At 38.8% G+C, this 26,336-nt stretch overlaps 1 protein-coding gene across 1 annotated transcript in view; it reads right to left on the minus strand.

The window, feature by feature from the left end:
• FMN2 (formin 2) overlaps positions 1–26,336 on the minus strand; it is a 268,229-nt gene that overhangs the window by 139,183 nt on the left and 102,710 nt on the right. Inside the window, exon 6 of the mRNA XM_063082920.1 lies at positions 24,293–24,437. Coding sequence (XP_062938990.1) covers positions 24,293–24,437 — 145 coding nt within the window. The remainder of the gene's footprint in view (positions 1–24,292; positions 24,438–26,336) is intronic.

The raw sequence follows: 26,336 nt of genomic DNA on the forward strand, positions 1-26,336 counted from the left end.
TAAGCTTCCTGTCATCTTCTGGTTCCTCACAGTGATGGGCACATTTGAGTCCATACATCACTTGACCTCCTGGTAGTGTTGACTTGGTGATCACACTTTTTTTTATTATTAAATTTATCTTTTCTTAATTAGCACATAACAACTGTATACATTTTGGGGTACAAGGTGATATGTGGATACATGTGTGCAATGTACAGTGATCACATCAGGGAAACTCTAGGGTTCCTGCCAGTTCTTAGTCCTTCTGAATGTGACTTACTCTGATTTCACCTTAAGTATCAGCATATCCCAGAGTCCTGATCTCCACACCTTATTCTCCTCACTTCATGGCCTATAATTTTCCTGTGCAGACACATATGCCTGCATCTTCAACTCAGCAGTCTTCTCCTTTCCCAAAAGGTATCTCCATTTAAATTACCCACATAATTTCCATTTCACATGTCTAAAACCTAACTCTTATCAGTTCCACCCGAAACTCCGATCAGCTCTTCCTCCTCTATTCAATACGTTCAGATAAGAGTTCTCCATCCACCTACAAAAGTTAGAAATCTGGAAGTCAATCTAGACTCCTACCTCCCTGCACATGCACAGTCTGGTCTGGAATCAGGTCCAGTCACTTACAGCTCCTCTGTATCTTTGGAAGCCATCCCTCCTCCTCAACTCTACTGTCAGTGTGTAGTTGTATATTATATCCTGCATAGATGAATGCAAAAGATTTCTAACTGGTCTCCCAAAAGCTCATCTGGTGGTCCACAAAGTGTGCTCCTTTGACCAGTCAGCATCAATATCCCCTGGGAAGTTACTGAAAATGCAAATTGTCCAGCCCTGTCACAAAACATCACAAAATCTGGGAGAAGAAAGCATCAATCTGCATTTTAAAGGCCTTCCCAGTGATTCAAGAGCCACTGATAGGGTCTCATCCCTTCTGGTCCATTCTCCAAATTTATGTCCAAGTACTCTCTCTAAAAATGCTATTTGCATGTTGCCTCTTAACCTTTGACCCTTTCTATTTAAACCTGAGTGGTTCATGCTTTAGGGGTTAGTCTTTAAATAGGTCACACAGAATGCTTCACAGTTTAATATTTGAAACTTGCTTTTTCCATTATAATTCAAATGTACTTGATTATAAATTGTATTTTACATTTAAATGCCTAAGATTATAGGTAGGAACAATAATTATCCACCACTTTCCAGAAGGTATACATTCAGAAGAGGACAGATAAAAGAATGGACTCCACCGTTCCCCAGTATAACTCAATCTTTGTGTTATGAACCACTGTCATTATCTGTCCTTCTTAACACCCTGAATAACAAAAACCTGAAAATAGCAAACTAGAACATTTTTAGGTTCCAGTGACTACAGATGCAATGGAGAGAAAAGTGTAGATTCTTTTAAAATGATCTCTGAACGCTTAGGGGAAAAAAATGAAAAATTCAGGATTAAGAAATCGGAACTCTACAGGATTAGAACAAACCATGAGAAAAAGGATTATGTTGAATCTACCTAAAATCACATTAGAGTTGGCTAATTTTCTTACTAAAATTATTATCTTAGATGTCTCTATGAGACAGGACTGCGTAGGGATTATGAACATGGACTCTGTAAAATAAAGTAGTATTTCTCAAACCTTAATGTGTACCAGAATCATCTGGGATATTTTTAAAATGCAGATTCTGATTCCTAAATTGGGGAGAGTGGGAGATGGGGGATAGCTGAGGTTCTTCCAAAAGCCGTAGTAGGTATTCAGCGTGATAATGCACCTGGTACTCTTAGCAATGTGCCTAGCACGGGAAATTTACTGTGGATTTACTGTCATAAATGATAGCTATAAGAATCAAATTCTTAGGCAGGAATTTTTAATGTTTTGTCAAAAATAAAATGTTTGGCCACTTTCATCTTAAGGTGATTCACTCAGCCCACTGAGATACTAATTCACACACTATACCAAGGAAGAAAACTGATAAATTAATTACTGAGTTTAATTCTACCACAGCATTATTGATCTTTCCCTCCTCTTATGTAACGCAGAAAAAATCCAGACCCTTATTTACTCAGAGTAGTTTAAGGGGTTACAAAGGATTTCTGCATTTAAATTATCTTCTCTGGCATTCTGTATGACCAGTGACACATCTGCTTTGACCAAGTACAATATTTGGAAAAGGATAAAACCAAGATGTCCATATATGTGGTCCCAGTCAAAACTTATAGGACATGTAGTTAATATAATTAGGCTGCATAACTAGAAATGCATTTAAAATTAACATGAACTAATTTTTGGTCTCAATGATTGTTGCACCAAGAAGACATCCTTGGTCTATTTCCAATGCCTATTATTATTATTATTATTATTATTATTATTATTATTATTATTATTATTTTATTATTACTTCACTTAATTTAGAGATGAAACCAGTACTGGAAACTCATGGTAGAAGTATGATGATAGAAGCAAAGATAATGGGAATGTATTCACTCTTATTCCTGCAGATCATTAAATTTTAATTATCTTAAATCCTCATTACCTAGCTGACTATACATAGAAAATTCTAATAACAAGAGTTCCAGAACAGCGTATGATAATTAATAAGTACTTCAAAGCTTACGGTTAAGCAAAAACTTGCACTAGAAACACTAAAAACTAGCAATTTTCACCGACTTGAGCTTTGTTTTCTCAACTTCAACCACTACTCTGAAAATGCACAATAAAGTGACCAAGGGACACATCTTAGTCTCCATTTTCCCTCTCCCTCCCACTTCCCATTTCTCCACCTTTCCATCCTGACAAAGGGAGACAGGGAGAGCCTGGGTACATTTCAACAGGGCCATGTCATACAATGGTTTGGTGGTGTCCCACACAGTGTGCAGAGTCAAGGCAGAAGCCAGCCAGTTCAGAGGGAGACATGCCTTTCCCTAATTATACAAAGACCCCTTGTGGATTAGCTGCAACTCTGGGTCTGAATTCCAGCTCCAACACTGGCATATCCTTGGGCATTTAAATCTCTTTGATCCTCAATGTCCTCATCTGTAAAATGGAGGACACACTTCATAGAGTGTTCCACAGAAGGATTACAACAGTTCTGTGGACATATTTCCATATCTTTAATAGAAGCTCTCCTAAATTTCTCCTTAAAAAATTCATTCGGTAACAAACCACATTCCTCTGGAGGCTGGCCCATTTGACCTGATGCTCTGAATGGAGTAATGTTGGCATGCTGTAAATCTCAGCTAAAACTTTCCATCAAGTTCAATGGTCATTTTTTTCTCTCCTCACACTTCCTGATGCTACATGTCTTTTATTGTTGTTCTCCTTAACTTTCTGTCCCTTCCACAATACCATACATCCGTTTTGCTTCCTGCCTCAGTAACAGTATTTTTTAGTCTTTTACAGTGGTTACTTCTCCAGATACTTTCATTCAACAAAATGGACCACTGTGGCAGGTACCATTTTTAAGAACCTATGCCACAAAATCCTCTTATCCTTTTAGCAAGAGAACTTCTGAATTTTAGCTGGGTATATTACGCTGGCCACTAACATTACACTTTCCACCACCCACGTTATACCTAGGTACAGCCATGTGACCAGGTTATGGACAACAGAATGCAGGGAGCAATGAAGTGCAGCCTCCAGAACCTCCATGGCCCCCAAGTGCCTGCCCTCCATGGCCTCTTCCCTTCTCCTGGGCTCAGAGGCAGGATTGCGGAAAGGAACCATCCCAGCCACACTGCACCCTGAGCATGAAGCAGCAAAAGAGCTGAAAAATGACTCTCTGGATCACCCAATGGGATAGAGCCACTGCACCTCCCTGGACACTCACCTACCCAGACATCTCCATGAAAGAGAGCGATTAACTTTTCATCTTCTGTAAGTCACAACAGGTTCAGTCAACCCAATGTTTTAACTAACACACGTACTACGCAGCAGGCATTGGGCTAGATGCTGTGGTAACTGCACAGAAGACCAAGAGGATGAAGACACTCGTCATCCTCTGCCCAACCAGCTGTACTCACTACCCCCATCTCTCAGTCAGCAGTGACACCACCCACATCATCAGGATGGGGACTGCTGACTCCTCCTTCCTCTTCGTTTCCCATATCCAGCTACAAATCAGGTTCCACCGATGTTTCTTGATTTTTCCCTCTTCTCTGTCACCACCACCACCTGGTGCAGGTTCTCACCACCTCCTCCCAGACAGTGCAGGCAGACTGGGGTTCTGCCTCTGGGATCCCAGTCCTGCTCTCACACCAGCATCCTGCAGAGCCTTCATCCTGTCACTCCTAACAGACATTTAGTGGCCCCTTGAATTTTTCTTCTGCTATCCAGTATCAAAAGGACAAGCTCTGACTACTCACTGCATGGGAACATTCAAGTCTCATTCCTCTGGGATGCTTTTCCTGAACATCCCCCTGCTTCCCACATAACTCCTATGGGGGCCTCTTCTTTAATTTCATGAGACTGTATACTCTCCTACTATAATACACACATGATAAAGTAATTGTTGGGGATAATTCTCACTAAAATGTAAGCACCTCTACATAGAGACTGTATAGGATTGTTACTCCAACACTCAACAGAATGATTGATACATTGCAGGGAGTCAATAAACGTTTGCTGAAAAACTGAATCTTGTTTCAACTACTATGCTCATCTTAAGGTAAATGTGGTACACATACACAAAGGAATACTATTCTACAATAAAAAGGAATGAAATTCTGCTATTTGCAGCACCATGGAAGAACTTAGAGAAAATTGTGTTAAGTGAAATAAGCCAGGTATCACATGTCCACACTTGTAAGTGGGAGGTTAAAAGAAAAAGAAAGAAAGATACAACAATCACAATAACTCCTTGAACTCTCAAAAGGAGAAAACAGAACTGAGGACACCAGAGGTGGGAAAGGGGGGGATAGAGGGAGGGTTAGGGAGAAATGTGTAAACAGCCAGAAAAAATGTTTACATTGTGTAAGAATAAATTTTTTAAAAAAAACTTTTAAAAAAGAACCCCCTACCCTGTAACCTTGAAAAAATGGTTCCCAAATTTGACTAGACATCAGAATCATCTAGGTACCTTGTTATATAAAGGTTCTGTACTCTGAAAACTATTTTTTCTCCAGAGTAGACTCCAGGAATATGCCTTTTTAAAAAATGCCTCAACTGATGCACATTTGGGAAGCACTGGAAAGGAAGTATTAAAATAATGTGTGAGTTGTGATTATACTGTTAAACTCAAGTCAAGAACTGAAAGATAATATAACATATAATTTGCCTCAGAATCATGTCAAGACATAGCAGAAAACCGATGTAAACTATATTTATTACATAAGTAACTCAAACCACATTTAAATATTTACTTAATCAGTAAACAATGTGTTTGTTGTTAATTAAGAACTTTAAAAAATGCATGTAGTTAGAGCAAAGCCTTGTAACACCAAGGTCAAGAAACACAAACAACTAAACAGTAAAAAAAAAAATAAACAACTAAAAAACAAACAAAAAAAACCCAAATAATCTAACTTCAAAATGACAAATGAGCTGAATAGGCATTTCTCAAAGGAAGACATACAGATGGCCAAAAAACACATGAAGAAATGTTCAACATCATTAAACATCAGGGAAACGAAAATCAAAACCACACTGAGATATCACCTCACCCCAGTTAGAATGGCCATTACCAAAAACACAGAGAACAATAAATGCTGGTGAGGATGTGGACTAGCATAAGATCCAGCAATCCCATTTCTGGGTATATACTCAACGGAATGGAAATCATGTTGAAAGGATATCTGTACTCCCACGTTCATCACAACCGTCTGCAATAGCCAAGATATGAAACCAACCTAAATGTCCATCATTAGATGACTGGATAAGAAAAATGTGGTATATATACACAACAGAATACTACTCAGCCATTTTAAGAAAAGAAATCTGCCATTTGCAGTAACATGAATGAGCTTGGAGAAAATTATGTTAAGTGAAATAAGCCAGGCACAGAAAGAGAAATACTGCTTGTCCTCACTCATAAGTGGCAGAAAGGGAGGGAAGGGACGGGAGGGAAGGGACAGGAGGGAGAAAGGAAGGAAGGAAGGAAGACCACAATAATATGTTGAACTTACAGAAGTAGAGAACAGATCTATGGTTACTAGAGGTGGGAAAGTGGGAGCAGGAGGGGGTTAGGGAGAAATTGGGTAATGAACAAAAAGAATAAATATGATTCGTAATGTTGAACATGCTAACAATACTGATTTGATCATAACACATTGTACACAAATACTGATAGACAATTCTGTATCTCATAAATATGTATAATCAATTATGTTTCATTAAAAATTTTTTTAAAAAAGGTTCAGATCCCCATCCCAGCCAGCTGCAATATATATAATATAAAATATATATATATATTTTTTTATATATATGTTAAGTAGAATACTACTCATACAAAATTAAGATGCTCCGTCAAAGGGCTCCACATTAAATATCCAATACAGATAACTTCAAGTTTCTTACAATGTAGTGAAATCCCACACTAAAGATAAAAACAAAATATTTTGCTTGCAGTCTAAAAGCAGAGTCACACAAGAGTTTTATTTCCTAATTCCTAGTTACAGGAGTGATAAGGATTGAATTGTGTCCCCATGTCTTACATATTAAAAGCTTGATCCCCACTGTGACTGTTAGAAGGGTAGTAAATCCTGTTACGGTCACTGAAAGGTGGGGCCTTGAAGATGTGACTGGATTGTGAGGTCTATGCTGAGTAGTAAGTTGATAGATTAATGGTGGTCATGGGCATGGTTCTGGTAGCTTTAAAAGGAGCCGACTGAGAACATTAGCTCTCTCTCTGCTCTGCCATTCTGCCATGTAAGACCCTGCATCACTATCAACACCAGCAAGGCCTTCACCAGATGCATTTCCTGGACTTTGGACTTCCCAGCCTTGGAAACTATAAGCAATACATTTTGTTTTCCTACAAATTACCCAGTTCAAAGTATTTTGTTATATGCAAAAAAAAAAAAAAAAAGAAAAGAAAAACTAATACAGGGAGCACAGTGCTTTCTTCCAAAATGGAGTGTCAGGGCTTTGCTGGAATCTGGATACTAGATCAGAGGAATAAAGGACCAGATTCAATAAGGCTAATCCTTCTCTCAGAAGGGTTAAGATAAGGACAGTCAACTATAGAGATTAGGTAAAGGTAAATTTCAAAGAATTAGAGAATGTAAAAACTGCCATTTCTCACAAAGGTACTAGAGCACAAGGAAGGATACAAGTGGTGTGCACACACTCAAGGAACAACTGATGCAAAAGCAGCCAAGCACAGTGTAATGAGAAAGTAACAGGAGAACTTGAAAAAATATGAATTAACAAAACCAAACTGAACAAGAGACTTCAGAACGGAAGGAAATGCAGAGACAGAAGAATTCCCAGACACAAGATTTCCAATGATTTGGTCTGTATGGAGGTAGGAGATATGACTTCAGGCCATGCCTTTGCCTAAATTAGCAGCTATGTAACTTTGAACAAGTACCTCAGCTTGCAGATTTCAATTTCTCTCTCTGTAGAATACAGTTAATAATCCATATGCAATGTTTTTATAATTTGAGATAAATATGGTAACATGCAAAAATATTTTAGAAGTATAAAACATCTTGAAAATGCCAGGTGTTGTTGTTATATTTAGTAATCCAACAACCAGCAGTTTTATTTTATAATGCTGTAAAAGCACTTGGTTTATTCCAACAAGAGAAACACCAGAGAGAATAGAAAGTGATGAGGAACAAACACCCAGAATTAAGAGAGAACAACCTACACATTGGTTAATTCCTGCCCCACGCTGGGAATTTACAAAGTACTGTTTTTCTAAGAACTCTTTAGACATGCTGTTGGTGATCCCATAACTTTGATTTGGATTCAATTTCTTTACTTTGGAAAGATAAGTCCATCTCTAGATTTCTGAATGAATGAGAATCCAGAACCAGGAGCCTCCTCTGAACTAGCTGATACTATTTCATGAAAACAGCAGATACCTTCAATCTTCACTAGTCTACACTCAAAAGTGAAGAATGCTTGTATAGAATTTGGCAGAGTAAAAGGTTATCACGGTGTTTTAGTCCACCCTCACAAGCAAGGAGGATTGCAGTCTTATTTTCACTATCATCCTCTCCTGCTCAGATTAACGTTAAGCCTAGGGCAGGGTGGCCAACCTCACAGGTATCCCACAGCATTCCAAGGCACTGCAGACCATAGAAGACTTTGACACTGACCATGCCCAGGACTGACATCTCCAGACTACGGTTGGCACCAGACAATCCTCTCTACCTGAACAGCCTAGGCACAATCTCAGAAACAATGCAGGCACATATGGTCAATTGGTGTGATGACATTTGACATACTTCTCTGATAGAGAATCTAGAAATCAACCCAGAAAGTACAGCAGTCTACTTGGGCAAGACCTTCTTGCTTTTAAACTTGATCCAGATGTACCTTTTGGCATAGGTATCCAATTGCAGCATAGATGAGAGCTACTTGCTTTGCCAGTCCTGGCTTTGACTCAGAGTCAACCTCAGAAGAGAGACAGCTGTGGAATTTGGTCAGGTTACCAATAAGAACCTCTCTCTGCCTTCCCAGCCTATCAATCTCTCTTTCCTGGTTGTCTTGAAGCATACCGTAGACTTCAGTTTAGACAGCTGTCTTGGCTTTAATAAAATCTGGATTCTGTTCCTCCACTGGGTGGGTTGTTTCAAGCTCTCTGGCACCATCTTCTTGGTTCCTGCTTTTATTCTCATTCAGTCTATGATCCTGATACTGGTCTCCTGATTCCATATCCCAGGTTGTTCCAACTAACTGGAAGCAAGAACCTCAAGTATGTGTATAAGTCTATAGGACATCTACTCATCAAATAAAAACTACTAGCTTCTGGCTCTCCATTGTTTCTTGGTAACAATATCTCCCCTCTACTATCTTTTGCCACTCAATACATCATTATAAATCACTGTTAAATCAGACAACAAGTCAGACAGAAAAAAGTCAGTAAAAATAACAAATGCATAAACGTGACTTGGTAAATTTTAAGACATATGAGTCCTACATAGTTTTGAGAAAGGAACACTAAAATAGAGAGAATGATACCTACTTAGCCTACAAGATGAGCCACATTTACCCAATCAATGGTTTGATTCTTCTCTTAGAATACAAGCTATTATAGAAGAGGAGCAGTGCCACAGACTTGTTTAAAATAAAGCTGAATGGAGTGATTATACATTCTAACAGCTTGACACATACAACATACTCAAATCATGTCTGCCCAAATAATAACTACGTGTTGATTCACAGAAGAAGAAAGCAATGTTCAGTGTGGAAAACTGACAAAAGTCCCAGGACAACAAGAAGCAGGCTGGGATTTCCTCCACTCAGCCAAGTCTGACCCCAAAGCTCACTTGCTCCCCCTGCTTTAGGTCCCTGTGCCACACGCACACTCATACCTCTTATAGCATCCTTGACCCAACAGAACACCAAGTACAGCACAAGAATCTGCTAACAAAAAACCAAGGGAGCATCTTTGGCTTTTTGATATTTTTCTTTAAAGGGATAAGTTTAAAGGAATTAGAAATTTAATTATTTGTTTATATCAATTTCTCCTTGCTTAGATAAAACCAAAGCATTTACTATGACTTGACCAAAAAAAAAAAAAAAAAAGCAAAATCAATAAAACAAACAGGAGTCCAAAGTGACCTCAAACTGATGAAGAAAAAAAAATGCATTAGATATATACTTCAGTAAAATTTTATTATAATAGGCTGCATTTTCAAATTTCACATTTTAAGAAAAATTACAGTAATATGCAATAAGTTTAAATAAATATCACTAAGCTCTTAAAATAAAATGCTTCTGTAATTAAAACCATTATAAATCATTCCCCTCCACTTTTTACAACACAGAGAAAACATACAGATATTTAAATTCCTTGAATTTAAAATAATATACAATCTTTTTTATATTCTTTGAACGTAGCCTTTTGCCAGGCTAGTCAGTTTTGTCACATAGAATGTACGCAAGATATAATGTGGCCCTTCACCATTTCAAATATCTTGGTAATCAGAAAACAATGTTTCATATATCTGATTGCATGCAAATATGCTGAGCTGTATTTTTCCCTTCGGAATTCACTCCAAAAATCTGGTTTTAGAATTGTGTTCTATCTACAATTTTCACATTATGTTTTCAGCATTTAAAATCAGTGGGAATCATTACAGGCTAAGATTAAAACTAAAGTCAGTAGAACACCTAAATGTTTCATGATATTGCCAAAAACATTTGGATATCAAATATATGTCTACAAAATTGGACCTCAGCATCTCATTTCATATTTCAGTCCTATCTCAATGAGATGTTAATTATCACAAATAAAATGTATGATACACATAGTAAAGTTAATGACAACCACAAAGGAATGAAAGACTCTTGTTGAGACCATTTGCACATTTATTACTATTAGGTGTAATATTAGTATAAATTATTACATTATTGTATCATATTATTATTATATTGCTATGGCAATTATGTGTTGAAAGAACATTATTTGACACATAATAAAGGGCTTTATGTTATTCAGTCTTGTAATCACTGTAAAAACACAATGAAGTAGGCACTTTTGCAGGTGAAATGATCTGCTGAAGGACATACATCCTGTAAGTGACAGAGAAAGGACATAAACCCAGACAGTCTGGCTCCACAGTCCACTCTCTGAACAACTATCCTGGATCACTTCTAAGCTTCAGTATGGAGAGCAGACTTCTGCCAAGGAATTTCCCACACTCTGCCTCATTTTCCCCAGTATTTCTTTAATGTCCTGTGTTATCACATACAATTAATAAGGACAGGTAAAACATTAAGAGAATAAGTTAAATTGTCAGCTAAAAAGCAAGGCTTAGATGACAAACACCCATCTGACTATTCTGCCTTACGTTATTACTTAATTTCAGGGAAATTAAGAAAAACAAACAAAAAACAAAATAGTTCCCTTCCTTTGTAGTTACAACAGCAACAACAACAAAATGTCATTCATAAATTTAGATGAAAAGGTTTACAGGGAAAAGGTTAAATATTCAGAAAACAAATGACCACTTAGCATATGTTTATTAAATAGAATTGCGTAACAAACTTTTAATGATTCAGTGAATACTTATTCAGTTTGCGGAGTATTTAGACATCCTGCTTCTCCCCCTGCTCTCTAGCCATGAGTATGACATTTGTTTTTGGCTGTTCAACAGAGACAGGACTTGATTTCTAGCTCTATGTGCAGAGTATGCTGGTGCTTTTAGCACTGTGAAAATATAAGGACGAAAAACTGCCCCATGGAGGAAGACGTTTCTAACTTTCTTGCAAGTCTACAATCTACTTTTGGAAATGACACACTGACTAAGCAACTGGCTGGTTTTCCAAAGACCTCCTAGGATTTGAAAGTAAAAGGAAAAAAAACACTGACTTGTCATTGAGCTATTTTACAACACTCATTTTTTAGACAATAAAAGTTTCGATATGTGATTTTAAGTCTCCACAGACTAATAGTCTTCATTCTGATGGGGCCATTTTCCCTTCCTTTAACAATTCAATTTAAAGAAATTTATCTTAATTTTATCACATCCTCATCCAGCAACAGCCAAATCATTTCCATCCTGGAAGACATCTTCAACTCTACTGTCCCAAAATTTCAAATTCGTGTTTGCTGTTCAATAAATACTACTTCTAATGTGGTTACTGATTAGAAATTTTAGTTTTTAAAATATTGTTACTGAAGTAAAACTATATTAACGAAAATCAAGTATATGGTTCATATAATTGTTGCTTATGTATAAACCCTTGTTACTACCACTCAGATCACTCTACATAATATTATGCACCCCTGAAGCCTCCATTCATACCTGCTTCCTATCAATACCCCCCCATCTCATTCTGACTTCTATTGCCACAGATTACACCTGCCTGTTCTTGTACATCATATAAATGGAAACATTCTATTTATATTGGCTTTTGTCTATGAAATCCATCAATGCTGTTGAGTATAAGAGTACATTATTTTTCATGGCTAAATACTATTTCCACTGTGCAGATGTACGAAAATTTATCCTTACATTCCAATAGTGATAGATATTTGGAAAGTTTTCAGTTTAGAGGTATTACCAGTAGTGCTACTATGAGCATTCTCATATATGTACTTTTATGTACATATGAACTCATTTCTCTTGAATATACCCACATAGGAGCAAAACTACTCCTATAACTGGAGGTCATGGTGTATATATTATATTACTAATATAATTTTAGTATTTACTCTCCATGTAGTTGTACTCATTTGGAACTTTGGTAGACCAATTAATAAAATAACAAATACGAGTTCTTGATATTTTGTTTTCCAAGTTACATCTTTTAATATTGCCTATCTCTTATGTGGTTTTGTATATGTTATTGTCCTTTAGTCTTTATACTAAGAATATAAGTGGTTTATTCATTACCCTTACAACACTGGATTATTCTGAGGTTGTCTGTATACTTTACTTATGTACCTTCAAATGTTTTCTTGCTAATCTTTAGTGTGTTCTTTCAGATAGAAGAACTACCTTTAGCATTTCTTATAAGGCAGGCCTAGTGCTGATGAATTCCCTTAGCTTTTGTCGGTCTGAGAAAACTTTATTTCTCCTTCACATTTGAAGGTTAGTTTTTCCAGATACAGAATTCTTGGCTGACAATCTTTATCCTTCAGCACTTTGAACATAGCCCATTTTCTTCTGGCCTGTAGGGTTTCTACTGAGAAATCCATGGAGTGATGTATGGGGGCTCCACTGAATGTTATGTGTTTCTTTTTTCTTGCTCCTTCAGTATTCCCTCTGTCTTTGGTTCTTAATAATTTGATTGTGATGTGTCTTGGGGAATTCCTCTTTGGACTGAATTTGACTGGTGACCTCTGAGCTTCTGTACCTAGATGTTGTCATCTTTCTCCATACTTGAGAAATTTTCAGTCATTGTTTCCTTGACTATACTTTCTAGGTCTCTTCCTTTTTCTATTTCTTCAGCTATTCCAATTATGCAGAGGTTATTCTGCTTGAGAGTACTATATTTGCTGTATTTGTTTCATTCTCTTATCTTTTTTTTCTTTCTTCTCTTATTGGATGACTCCATGTTCTGTCTTTGAGCTCACTGATTCTTTCCTCTGTTTAAGTCTACTGTTGCAGCTTTCTATTTCTCAGTTCAGATACTATATTATTTCTTGAATTTCTATTTTTTAAATTGATTCTATACCTTCGTCAAGTTTTTCACTGTTCCTAAATTGTTTTCCGCATGTCATTTAATTTTCTCTCTGTATTTTCTTGTCACCCTGATCATCCTTAAAAAGGTTACTCTGAATTCTCTGTCCAATATTCATCGATCTGCTGCTTCTCTGGGTATATTGCTGGTGCTCGTTTCCTTTGGTGGTGACATATTTATTTGTTCTTTGTTAATCTTTGTGTCTTTATGTTGATGCCTGGGCATCTGGGGAGACTGCTGCCTTTTCTAGGTTTTATAGGTGTTCTTTGGTGATGTTAGACCTTTACTGGTTAATATCAGAGCTTTGTCTCTGCTCTGTGGGTTGTTTTGGTTTTTGTTCTGTGGTGGACTAATAGCATCGCCACTTAGACTCTGTACTGAAACTAATGTGCTGTCCTGGTGTTAAACCCAAATTGGCATAACTTCCTGTTGGGAGGAGAACTTGAGCTTTGTGCTGAAGCTAAATTGCTGCTTTGCTGCTGATTTTATGGGGAAGATTTTTTTGTTGATCGTTAATTATTTCCAGGCCTGGGCTAAATGGAAATTGCAGCCTGTGAGTGAGTCTTTCCTGCAGACAGTGCCCTCTGCTGTTCTATCACCTTGACCGAATTACACTGAGACCAGCTGCCCACACTGCACCCCAATGTTTCCCCAGCAGGCCAGCCTTCCCCTTGCACTCCAACTGCTTTCCGTGGGACATGCATGTATGCACCCCTCGCGGTGACTCACCAGTCTCTGCCCGATTCCTTTCTCCACTTAGATGTGGCCCCTCACTCACATGTGGGCTCAGGGGAACCCTGCCAGTGGTCCTTCTGACCAGCGGGCTGACACCACGTTCTCTAAAGCCCTCCTCTGCCCTGCAGACTCCAAGCAAGTTCACACGAAGAGTGCTGCTGCAGCTTTTGTGTGCACACATTCATGTGCTACAACCACGCCCAACCCCATACCAGGCCGAAAAGCAGCAGCCAGGGCTCAGGACAGTCGGAGCTGTTCCTGTGCCCTCTCACCATGGTTTTTTGTGCCTTCAGGAACTCTGTGGGTCTCTCCTCATCTTCCCCAGCTCCAGCGGTCACAGGTTGGCAGTCTGTTTTTTAAAGAGTTGTAAATCGCAATGCTCGGGATTGTCTATTCTAGCATCTTGATGAGATCACTCTGCAAATCATTGTTTAAAACACTTATTCAGCAGTAAAATAAAAGCAATTTTAGAATGAGATGCTGTTTGGGATTATAAATGTTTCTTTCTACCAGCTCACTGTCATTCTCTTGAGTTTAGGGCAGCAAGAGGGAAAAGAAACTCAAATGTCCTCTCAAATTCTACATGTATAACTCAATTCTGACCACTCGCAAAGGCCAGTCTTATTCTGCAATCTCCTTACCCCTTCCTACAAAGCTAAAGTACTGCATTCAGTGATCGGCATATAGTTAATATTCAACAAATAGTCATAGAATGAATTAATGCCACATGGAAACTCTAGTTACCTTATTGCTGCTATGAAGTGCCCTTATTTCAATACACCACAACTCAATCTGAGAAGAAGACATGTGTCCCATTCTGTAAGTGGTTCCATCCTAAGATAAAAAGGCCTGCTGGGATATTTAATCAATCTATTTCTGCAAATCCAAAGAAGGGAAAGATACTGAAAATGCAAAGTGATAAACAAAATGCAATTCCTCAAAATAAGAAACTAATAATGAGCAAGACCCAGACGCATAAAATCATATGGTAGGTGCAAAGGAGTGAGCTAGGAGCATCGGAAGCTGATACGCATAACTGAGCCAAGATAGACCTGAACAACAGTGAGTCACTCTTGTAAAAATTTTCTAAGTTGGTGGCAACTCACATGAATATACCTGTTAATTATCCGCTCAAGAACCATAAGCCGAGATGGTCAGCTGTCAAATAAAAAGACTCTTATGAAGACAGAATTGTTACCCCAGCCTCCAAAGACAAGAGATAGAAATATGACGTAAGGATGCAAGATCCAAATCCGAGCCCCTTTCATAACTGTTCTCAGTGTCTAAAAAAATCACATCCCTCCTATCCTTAGCTACTAGTAGTGAAAGCAATACTGAATTCGCTGAATACATGGAAATGAAGGGTCACTCAGCTTTCTAAAGGCACTTCCAGAAAAGTTAAATCCAAAGTAGCAAACAAGAGAAGAACAAAACCCTGAAAGAACCCCCTGGAAGAGTATAATTTACATTTACATATGGCCTTTTAAAAAAGTCTAATGATTGAGAAACACATCATCTTTAAGGCTGATGATGGACCCACACCATACAGTGTCCCAGTGTGGTGGTGCCTGAAGTTTGCAGTTAAAGACCTGTTGAGAGTCACTGAAGCTAAATGCTTCCATCCTAATGAAAATGGATGGTGTTAGTGAGGGAAGAGAGAAATCCACATTCAGGTAATCACCTGAAAGAAAATCATCTTTCTACCAATGGAACCAGGTGAGTGTAAAGAGCCAAAGCCATGCAAAAATGCCATAACTCTCAGCAGAATCTCACAGTTCAACTTCCACAGTAGATTCCTCATGGGTTAAATCTGAGCATGGATCACAGACCCACATCCTTTATGCCCATCTCCACTACAAGCACAAGCTAATTATATACCAAAAACTCTCATGGTGGGGGGCTCAGATATGCCATAACAGACAAGAATAACCTAAGGTATTAAAAAACTATAGACACTTGAAAAAGACAAGATATGAATAATCAAGAATGACTAATAAATAATTGACCAGACTTTCTGGATGGGATTCTTCCTGCCGGGCCAACTTTGATACTGAGCGAGACGATGGACAGTAGATATGGATCCTTATTCTCAAAGGTACTGGTTAACTTCTACCACCGGAAGACAGGAAAAGCTTGAGTCTTACGCCCTTCACTGACCCAAGATTATACAATTACAAATCAAAAGCCGATCTAAGCGAGGAAAAGTATCAAGGCAATTTTAACTTTATTACACATTGATATCATGCCCTAGAAATCCTTCTATTTAATCATTCAAGGATGACATCAGGCACTGTGTCTCAACTTATGCATGAGGATACCCGAGGACAGAAAGAAGCCATTCTTATTACAACATCCCAGGCTTCCTTCTTTCCTTCTTTTCCTATTCTTGAACTGGAAGCCAGAAAACTAGTCTACAGAAGAGGCAGTGAAAAGAATAACTTGAGTTTGTATAACTGGTTTAGCAAAACATGACTGAAGAAACAAGGTCAGGAAGCTTTCTTGTAACAAACAGAATAACTGCTACTTTCCTCAGAAAGAGCTCAGGGAATACAGGAAGTTCTCCTCCTGTGATTCAACATGGTTTTCTAATTATGGCTAGTTTGTGGGGAGGTTGATACACATATCTTTTTTGTTGATGTTTTGTGTGTGTGTGTGTGTGGGGGTGTGTGGGTGTGTGTGTGTGGGTGTGTGTGTGTGGGTGTGTGTGTGGGTGTGTGTGTGTGGGTGTGTGTGTGTGTGACTAGAGCTTCTGTACACATCCCCTAAAGCAAAGTCATGTGATTACTTTCTGACATCACAATTATGGCATGCATGCGATATGTGTCTTTGTGGTGGAAAAGAAACAGACACTCAAACTCATGCTGGATTTTGGCTGAAAGACACACAAATTGGCACCTTCACATACAGTAATCATCCCTCCAAGACCAGTTTCCCTTTTCTGGAACATCTTTATGCCCTGCCCAGTGTGTAAAATTTCCTGATCCTTCTCACTCTTTTCATCTCTTTTTAGGGGTCATGAGAAGAAGGTAAGAATCGTGGCAAGGGTTGCGGGATGAGTATCACCCAAAGGAGGTTGTTACTGCAAAAAACTCAATAATTTGTTCAAAGTTTTTTCTGCCTTTCTTTTCCTCACTTTGTCACCCTAGAAAAAACAGCTGGAACTACTGGCTAAAGGAAAGTCTGACTGGAATGGATAAAAAAGGATGAACTAATTATCACAGCTATTCACGAGTTAAAAATACTTTATCAATAAAAATTCAGGCATTTTTTTCAGCAAAATGGCTGACTAGAGGCAGCCAGCCCTCACCTCCAATGTAAAGTAAGTCCAAAGCAACAAGTAGACAGTCACCTGCAGAATAGAGTTCCTAGGAGAAAAAGCTAGAATCCGGCAAAACAGTGAGGAAAACCCCCAATATCTAGAAACTTGAGACAGACACACAGAAAGACAGGGGAAGCACTCGACCAAGACCGGTACAGAGGCTGGGGAGACCCTGCACTGCTGGGACAAGGTAGGTGGGAGGTCTGTGCTCAGCGTTCCCACCGCAAATGCCTGCAATTCAGGCTGCAGAGTAACCACGTGGCCTTCATGGACAGTAAGCCCCGGGGTTCAGAAAATGAAGAGAAAGACAGCCATTGAAAGTCTATTTAATGAAATAAGAGCTAAAAACTTCCCAAGTATGGGGAGAGATACGGTACCACAGATCCAAGAAGCTCCAAGATCCCCAAACTGATTCAATTCAAAAAGGTCCTTCTCAAGACACATTATAGGCAAATTGTGAAAGTCAAAGACAAAGAATTCTAAACACAGCAAAAGCGTCGTCACCTATGAGAGAATCCCCATCACACTAACAGCAGACTTCTCAACAGAAACCTTACAGGCCGGGGGAGCATGGGATGATATATTCAAAGTGATCAGCCAAGAATATTATACCCAGCAAACACATACTTCAGAAATGAAGGAGAAATAGTACCTTTCCCAGACCAACAAAAAAGGTGGCAATTGCCATAAGACTGGCCCTACAAGAAATCCTCAATAGAGTCCTACATCTGGAATCAAAAGAATGATAACTATCATCATGAATACATAATGATATGTGTATTTTGGAAATATATAAAAAAAAAACAACTTTGGAAACAAACAACCCCCCCCCGAATAAATTAATAATAATAATAAGTTAAACTGTTAAAAGGAGAGAGAAGACTATGGTTACTAAAGGCAGGAAAGAGCGGGGATAGTGAGAGGCTGGTTAATGGATACAAAAATACAGTGAGATAGGAAAGATAAGCCCTGTTGGTGTACAGTTGACCCAGAAATCTCTAATCAATAATGATTTACTGCATGTAACCAAAGGACTAGAAGGAAGGAGATCGAATGTGCACATGTTAAGCTTTGCAATGAGGAGTAGGCTAATTGTTCTGAATAAACACACATTGTATATCTGTATTGAAGTACCCCATAAATTTGTACAATCAATATATTTCAATAAAAAAACTTTTTAAAATATAAACAATCCAGGAAAATATATATTCATGCCTTGAAGCAATTTTTTCCTTACTCAATGCCTCTTATCCATCTGAAAGGCTGACTCACATACCCCATGAACCTTAAAGTAACTGAAACATACAGGTTGTCATTGCCAATGGGTATCACCGATACTTGTGATGAGCCCATGTCCAAAGTTTCCAGATCATTAGAAGGTCCACTTTGCTTGGGAAGGTGGGAAGGAGATCAATGTGCAGGGCTTGAGGAGATCTGCCTCTAGCTTCTTGTTTATGAACATACAGATAGAGAAGGGACATAATAATCTGGCTTTATCCCTTATTAGTCAGAGAGTGGTCCTATTCCTTGTAAGATTACTTGATTGAGTTTTTCAGAATAAGTAGCACCTTTTCAAATGTCAACACGTCTCTGAACCTCAGCATGAATTTTCATAACAATAATATGTTACTCCCTCCAAATTACTTCTGTGGATTTAAATAAAAGTCAATAAAATAATCTTAGCGAGAGAGATGGTTTTACATGCTTTGAAAAGGAAACTTAAAGATAGACCCATACACAGTAGCTTTCTAATAACTTGAGTTTATTAAGTGCCTGTGAAAGTTAATGAGTGAATAAAAAATAATTCAGGCAATACACAAACCACTGGAAATTTACAACAGCTTACATTTTAAAAACATTGATGTGAGTAAACACACAGAAAAGAAAAAATAAATATATGAGCAGAACAAGACCACAGTAGGATGAGTAAGAAAGACAGTGATGACAACGACAGATTCAACATAGTCCTGGGTGGGCCAGTGGGAAAAAATGTATTGCAGACTATTCTGGCTGGTTAGCTCAGTTGGTTAGAACCTTTACTGGCCAGCCATCCAAGAAAAAAAAACAAGCAAGCGTGTACATGTGCCAGTGTTTAAACATAAGTATCATATGAGATCCCATTTATTTTCCTCTTTATTCCTTAAGAGACAGCGTGGTTGTGTTTTGTGTTAGCAGGTTAACATGTAATTTTGATGTAGCAGTGTCACACTCACTTGGTTATGAAGAACTACGTCAAACTACACTCAGATAAACGCCTATGCACCTTCTCAGCTCATCTCCTTATGTGTAAACTTCAGAACAGACAAATACATGTTCCATGAGAAAAATATAAAATGCTTTGTCATAAGTTCCTTGGAGGAAGGAAGATCAAGAAATACAAGACATTCATAAGTACTATCAGTTTTGTGTTCAGAGAATAACACTCTTTCTCCTTATGCCAAACAGCAATGTTCCCAGTTGAGGAATCTTCTATTACTATACTGAAAATGTCTCTGCTATGACAGAAAAAATAGCACAGGTGTAACAGCCTAAACAGAATGACTCCATTTTGTTAAATCTTTGAATTTAAAAACTTGTTCTCTCCTGTAACCCAAACCACATAGTCTGCAACTGCCAGAACACAATGGCTCTTGCTCTCACATTGTATACAAATAATTAGAGAAAAATGATTAACCCAGATGGCCATTCTTCACTAGCTTACTAACCTGATCTTATTTGAGAATAACAGGAGCTGAACCCATGGAGAATGAAGTGTGACACTGTTCAACTCCCACCCAGGAAGTTCTTTAACAATTATCTGAAATACCTAAGCGTGTTTTCACATCCCTGCTTGGTCACCATGAAGCAACCTTCCACCCAGACTCCTTTAAAACCCTTTGACAAACCAGGGAGAGACAGAGATGGTCTTTGAATCATACATCCACCATTTCCCCAGGCTGCTGGCTTCCTGATTAAAGACTACCTTCCTTACACCAACATTTGTCTCTCAGTTACTGGCTATTGAGCAGTGAGCAAACAGACCTTTGGGGTCTCGGTAACAAATTGGGCAACTGCAGTGGAACACTGCACAATCTAGGCAGCCTAGACCCCTTGGCTATTGCTGAGAGAGAGGCTGACCCTGCGGCTATGATCCTAGGGACTTTCCCAGTGGCCACTGGAGGTGTCCTCTGGGGACACTCCCTGTCCTCCGAGCCAAAGTGCTGATGGATCTTGGATGTGACCAGCTCCATTGTGCACACAGTAAGCACAAAACAGCTGCTGGTCTTGTCTTCCACTCTAGCACCAAACCCCTCCCCACTTCCCTTTACGAGAAGCCTCGTTACTTAAACAGAAACCCTTTTACTTCTGCAAGGGCGCAATTCTCCACCCTGGTTGCATAGCTTCCACATTAGTATAATGCCCCTCCTTGATGGTATCAGCCAGCCCTTTGCACACTATATAAGCTCTCCTACCTCCACACCTCGTGCTGTCCTCCATTTTGAGGGCAGCCCTGGGCTGCCGTCCACTTCGGGTGCAGCCCAGCAGATTATTTTCCTTTAATAAAGCTTGATCGGTACCCAGTGTCTCGGCTTGCTTTCTTTCAGTGCCAGCTGTCTTTTTCACTTTCTTTATAGGCCAGAATGCCCAATCCTTCTGTTGAGCCAAGATTTTATGTAAATTAAGTGTTCAAGTAACATTTTCTCCTGAAAAACAGCCATCTCATGTCCAAGTACCCCCAGAGCAAGCCCCACAATTAGAGATGCTACTCACCCACTCAGAAGAACAGAAGGAAAAACTCCTATCACCAGAGATCTACGAAGGAGTGAGTAAGCTTGTTTGGGCAGATGGGGTACCTGGTCATGTCAAAAATGTGGAACCAATAGCCATTAAATTGAAGGAGGGGGCACATGTTCCACATAAGAAACAATAACCCCTAAAAGAGAGGGCTTAAAAGACATCCAACCAGTTTTACTAACCTCCAACAACAAGGACATAAAACATACAGCAGAAATCTTGATGTTGTTAAAAGCATTTCTGCTTCCAGTTAAGGTTGGCATAATGCTCTGCTTGAGCCATCAGAGAGATGATTTCCAAATAATGAAGGGAAACCAAATAGCTAGAAAAAATAGCAAAACAGGGAGCTAAAGAGATACAGTTACTATGGGCATTGATTCCTCATGTAGACTTATCTGACGTTAAGCCCCATTACCTAGATTGAGATGAAGAACACACTTGAGAACAGAGCTTTACAAATACAGACTCAAACTCTTTATGGAAAATCAATACCTATGGATTGATATTACTCCCTGAAGCCCTAGCATACCCAGTTATGAAACACCTACATGAAGGGACTCATTACGGCTGTGATGCTTTGTCAGATATAGTCAGACCTTACTTAAAAGGACCCCATCTTCAGAGGACTATACAAAGAATTACTCAAGGATGCCACCTATGTGCTAAAAATAATCCTAAGACTTTGAAAAGCTCCCACCTAGGAAGGGAGTCCAACATAAAGGGATATGCCCCTTTGAGGACCTGTAACTAGAATTTACTCAAGTGCCCAAAACGATGGGGAATTTTAAATTTCTGTTGGTGTTTGTGGATACTTTCTCTGGATAGGTAAAAGCCTATCCCACCTAAACTACAAAGGCCACAGATGAAGCCAGGTTTTTGCTTTAAAAAAAAAAAAAAATCCTCTATTTGGCTTACCCAGCACATACAAAGCAATAATGGACCTGCATTTATTTCAACAATAATACAAGAGGTGAATGAAACTCTACAAATCAAATGGAAACTACATTTGTCATGGAGACCTCAGTCCACACGAAAAACTGAAAAGATAAATCATACTTTAAAGGACTCTAGCCAAAATTTGCCAGGAAACTCAACTAAAATGAGATTGAAACATTTTCCATTGCCTTACTTCATATTATGGTGGCATCTAGAAGTGGACTCAAATTGAGTCCTTTTGAAATTGTATATAGAAGACCCTTCCAAGCCTCCGTGTTAGGGACCCCTCTCTAGACATTGAACATGACTTGCATCTGAATGCTTACATACAATAGTTATGTCAAACTCTAACTATTCTACATCAGTTTGCCTTTGCCAGGTCAGCTTTTCCAGCAGATGAACTGCTACATCCCTTCAAACCAGGAGACAGAATGCTGCTAAAGACATGGTGAGACCAGGGCCCAGACCAACTGACTAAGTGGATGGGTTCTTAGGACATCTTATTAACCACCCATACTTCCCTAAAGCTTGTCAATGTTAAGCCTTGGATTCATCACACACAGGTAAAAAAAGGCACCACTGGAAGAACAAAAGCCTGATCCATGGATTTGTAAGCTGTTAGAAGACCTCAAACTTCTATTTAAAAAAGAAAAATAATTAACACATGGGCTTTAATTAAATCAATTAAACTGTTTTCCATTTCCATGGGTTTTAATCTATTTAATTAATTTAACTGTCTTCCATTGCTACTCTTATGTATACCTTTGGGGTGACAAATAAATGATTCCACCTTGTTTTTACAATGGGCCCAGCACTATGCTGACAGGCTGCAGGTAGGTTTTTGCTGGATATATGGGCTACTTCCTTTTTCCAGCACTTTGGGCCTTCCTTGTTAGTGTTCCAAGTCCCACCTTAGGAGTGGAGCTACCCAAGGTCTTGGAGGCCAAACCCCCACATGAGTGTGCAGAGAATGGTGGACATGGAGTCAAGGCACATGACCCTCCAGCTGGAAGATTTAATGCCTGCCCTGCTGGGTTTGGGACTTGCTTAGGACCTCTTACCCCTTTCTTTTGGCCTATCTCTCCATTTTGAATGGGACTTTGTACCCTGTATTTGCCCCATCGTTGTATCTTGGAAGATAAGTTGATTTTACAGATGGGACCTTGGACTTTTGAGTTGAAACAAGTTAAGGCTTTAGGGATGAAATTAATGTACTTGTATGTGAAAGGGCATGAGTTTTGGGGGACCAGGAGTGGAATGTTGTAGATTGAATGTTCCCTCCCAAGCTCACTGAGACTTGATCCCCACTGACAGTGTTAAGAGGGTAGGTAATCGTATTGTAATAGAAAGGTAGGGCCTTGAGGAGGTGATTGGATTGTGAGGATTGTATCCTTATGAATTGATTAATCCATTGATGGTTTAAATGGAGGTCATGGGTGTGGTTCTGATGGCTTTAAAAGGAGAGCATGTGAGAAGCTCACTCTCTCTCTCTTCTCCTGTCATTTATACCCTGTGTCACTGTAAGGCCACCAGCAACAAGGCCCTCACCATTCTGTTCCCTGGACTTAGGGCTTCCCAGCCTCTAAAACTGTAAGTAGTAAACAGTTTCTCTGTAAATTACCTAGTTTCAGGTATTTCTGCACATAAGCCACACAAACTAACATATGCATCATTCTTACTTTTTCTGACATAAGTGTTACAGGTTAAATCAAATAATCTAACACTGAATGGAGACATTATAAATGGATATAAGATTTTCTTCCATACTTCAAGTACAGTATGCCTATTTACTTGGATTCTAATAGCATCCACCTTGTTTATAATGCAACGAAATACCACACACATCATCAGTTATTAAGGATTAGGCTTCCTGTTTCCCTGTTTTTCTTTGCCCACTCCTTCCTTTTCTTCCATCCATACTAGCATTCAAATAGATTTACATTATCTGAATGACAGAAATTTATTTCTAGACAACTAATTCTGGAAAGAAGCAATGGCTGGGATTTGGGGAAATAGGTATTATGAGGTCACAAATAAAACAGTCAGGACGTTATCACTTGATTGAGATGATTTTTTGTTCTTCTATTTGGGCTGATCTTACTTAACCACATGCTATAAAATTCCAGCCTTTGATATCTGCTTAAGACCTTTGGGGGTTTACACAGCCCAGATTCCTCTAATGAAAGTTCACATTATGCCAGAAACAGTGTCCAATTTCAGAAAGCACAAGAATACTCACTTGTTTAGCCTTTGTCTTTGAGATGGTGTCAGAAATAGGTTTCTTTCTCTCCTTTACAGCAGTTTTAGAAAATAATTCCTCAAATTCATGACAATCTATGGATGGCTCTTCAATTTTTTCCCAAATAAGTGAAGAACTGGAGTCTCTAAAGTTAACCAAAAGAACGATGAAAGGGCCATCAAACAGAACTGGATCATGGAAAGCATCAGCAGAAAGGAGGGAAGGAAGGAAGGGAGGGAAAGCGAGAGAGGTCAGGAGGAGAGAACATTCTATAAGAATGCCATTTCTTTATCAACTTGGTGAGAAAGTTAAAATGCCATCCATAAACAATAAAATCTTTGCCTGGAAATTCATTGCCAGGAATTCTCAGTTATTAAGTCATCGTGTATGAGAATTATATTAAGTGAAACAAGTCAGGCACAGAAAGAGAAATACCACATGTTCTCACTTATTGGAGGGAGCTAAAAATTAATATATAAATTCACACACACACACACACACACAAACCGGGGGGGGGGGGAGAAGAAGATATAACAACCACAATTATTTGAAGTTGATACGACAAGCAAACAGAAAGGACATTGTTGGGGGGGAGGGGGGAGGGAGAAGGGAGGGAGGTTTTGGTGATGGGGAGCAATAATCAGCTACAATGTATATCGATAAAATAAAATGAAAAAAAAAAAAAAACAAAGAACAAAATACAAAAAAAAAAAAAAAATTAAGTCATCGTGTAAAAACATAAAAGGAAGACCCCTCTCAGTGTGGGCTATAAAGGCAAGAAATTCCTGAAACCTCACAGTCCCAACTTGGCTTATCAGCCTCATTGATTATTCACGGGTTAAGAAAAGTACAATTCCAAGACAGCATTCCCCCTCGGATACTCCCTCCCCATAGCTGCCCATCATCCCATTGGTATTTGGCTTCTCAGTGACTAAGGATTCATGTAGTACCACCTAAAAAGGGTAAATACATTTAAAAAAAAAAAAAGCAAACCAACAAAAGAACTTCATATGATCTATCTGGAGAAAATGAGTTTGGGGCACAGCACATAGGTGACATGGCCACTACACAAAGAACAAACTGCAAAGTTAAAAGTCATCAGGATATGCCCCCTGGCATGATATAGCGAAGAGAAAATTAACATAATAAAAATGAGCCTGGTAAATACCCTGTTTCTAAGTTCATGCCACATCACACAGAGACAATTCAAGGAATCATGAAAAGTTAGAATGAGGAAGGCCAGTGAGGTTTAAAATGGGTGTTTTTCCTCCTCCACCCCCACATCCCACAGCCAGGTCTCACAGTGCTGTCTTGGTGACCAGGGAACACAGGTGATGAACTAAGCATGGATGATAACACGTGCCAGTGTGCCTGGTGAAAGTGTTCTTTTGAAACAATCATCCCAGCTATGAGTTTATGACTTCATGCTGTATCTTCAGTCATCTATAGAAGAGCCATGAAATTCTCCAAACTAAATTATTCCACACATGGATGTGGATGTATTTTTTTGTAGCATGTTTCTGAAGAAAGACTACCACAAGTAAGATGCAACAGTAAAGCAAGGATGTGTGCCTTTTAAAGGATGCAGAAACCATCCTCAGTAGCTAGTCAGCCTAAAGACTTCATCTCCATGTTTAAGCTGTTGTCAGAAATGGAAGTTTCAACAGTGAAAGCAAAGGGTAGATTCTAATACGGAAAATAATTTGGCTACAAATGTCTCTGCTTATCTGCCCTCGCTCATTTTCTAGAGGCCATGTAAAGCATAATTTCAGTTGGATTCAGGTATGAGTAGCAGCCAAGTCCTGCAACAATAAGAAAAATACATCCCTCGATCTTTAAGACATATATCAATTACTGTATAGTTGGACATATGTACATCTGACACACTGATACATGTACATCATTTGTTTTACTCGTTTGGTACTTCCAGAGAAAAGCCTAAAATTTTAAATAATAAATTGCTGCACTAAATATTGATGTAAAAATCTGCAGACAATTTTTAGAGCTGTACTTAAGAATACATTAAATTGTAATTTTCCTTAGA

Source organism: Cynocephalus volans, chromosome 18 (assembly GCF_027409185.1).
Source record: "Cynocephalus volans isolate mCynVol1 chromosome 18, mCynVol1.pri, whole genome shotgun sequence".
NCBI lineage: Eukaryota > Metazoa > Chordata > Mammalia > Dermoptera > Cynocephalidae > Cynocephalus > Cynocephalus volans.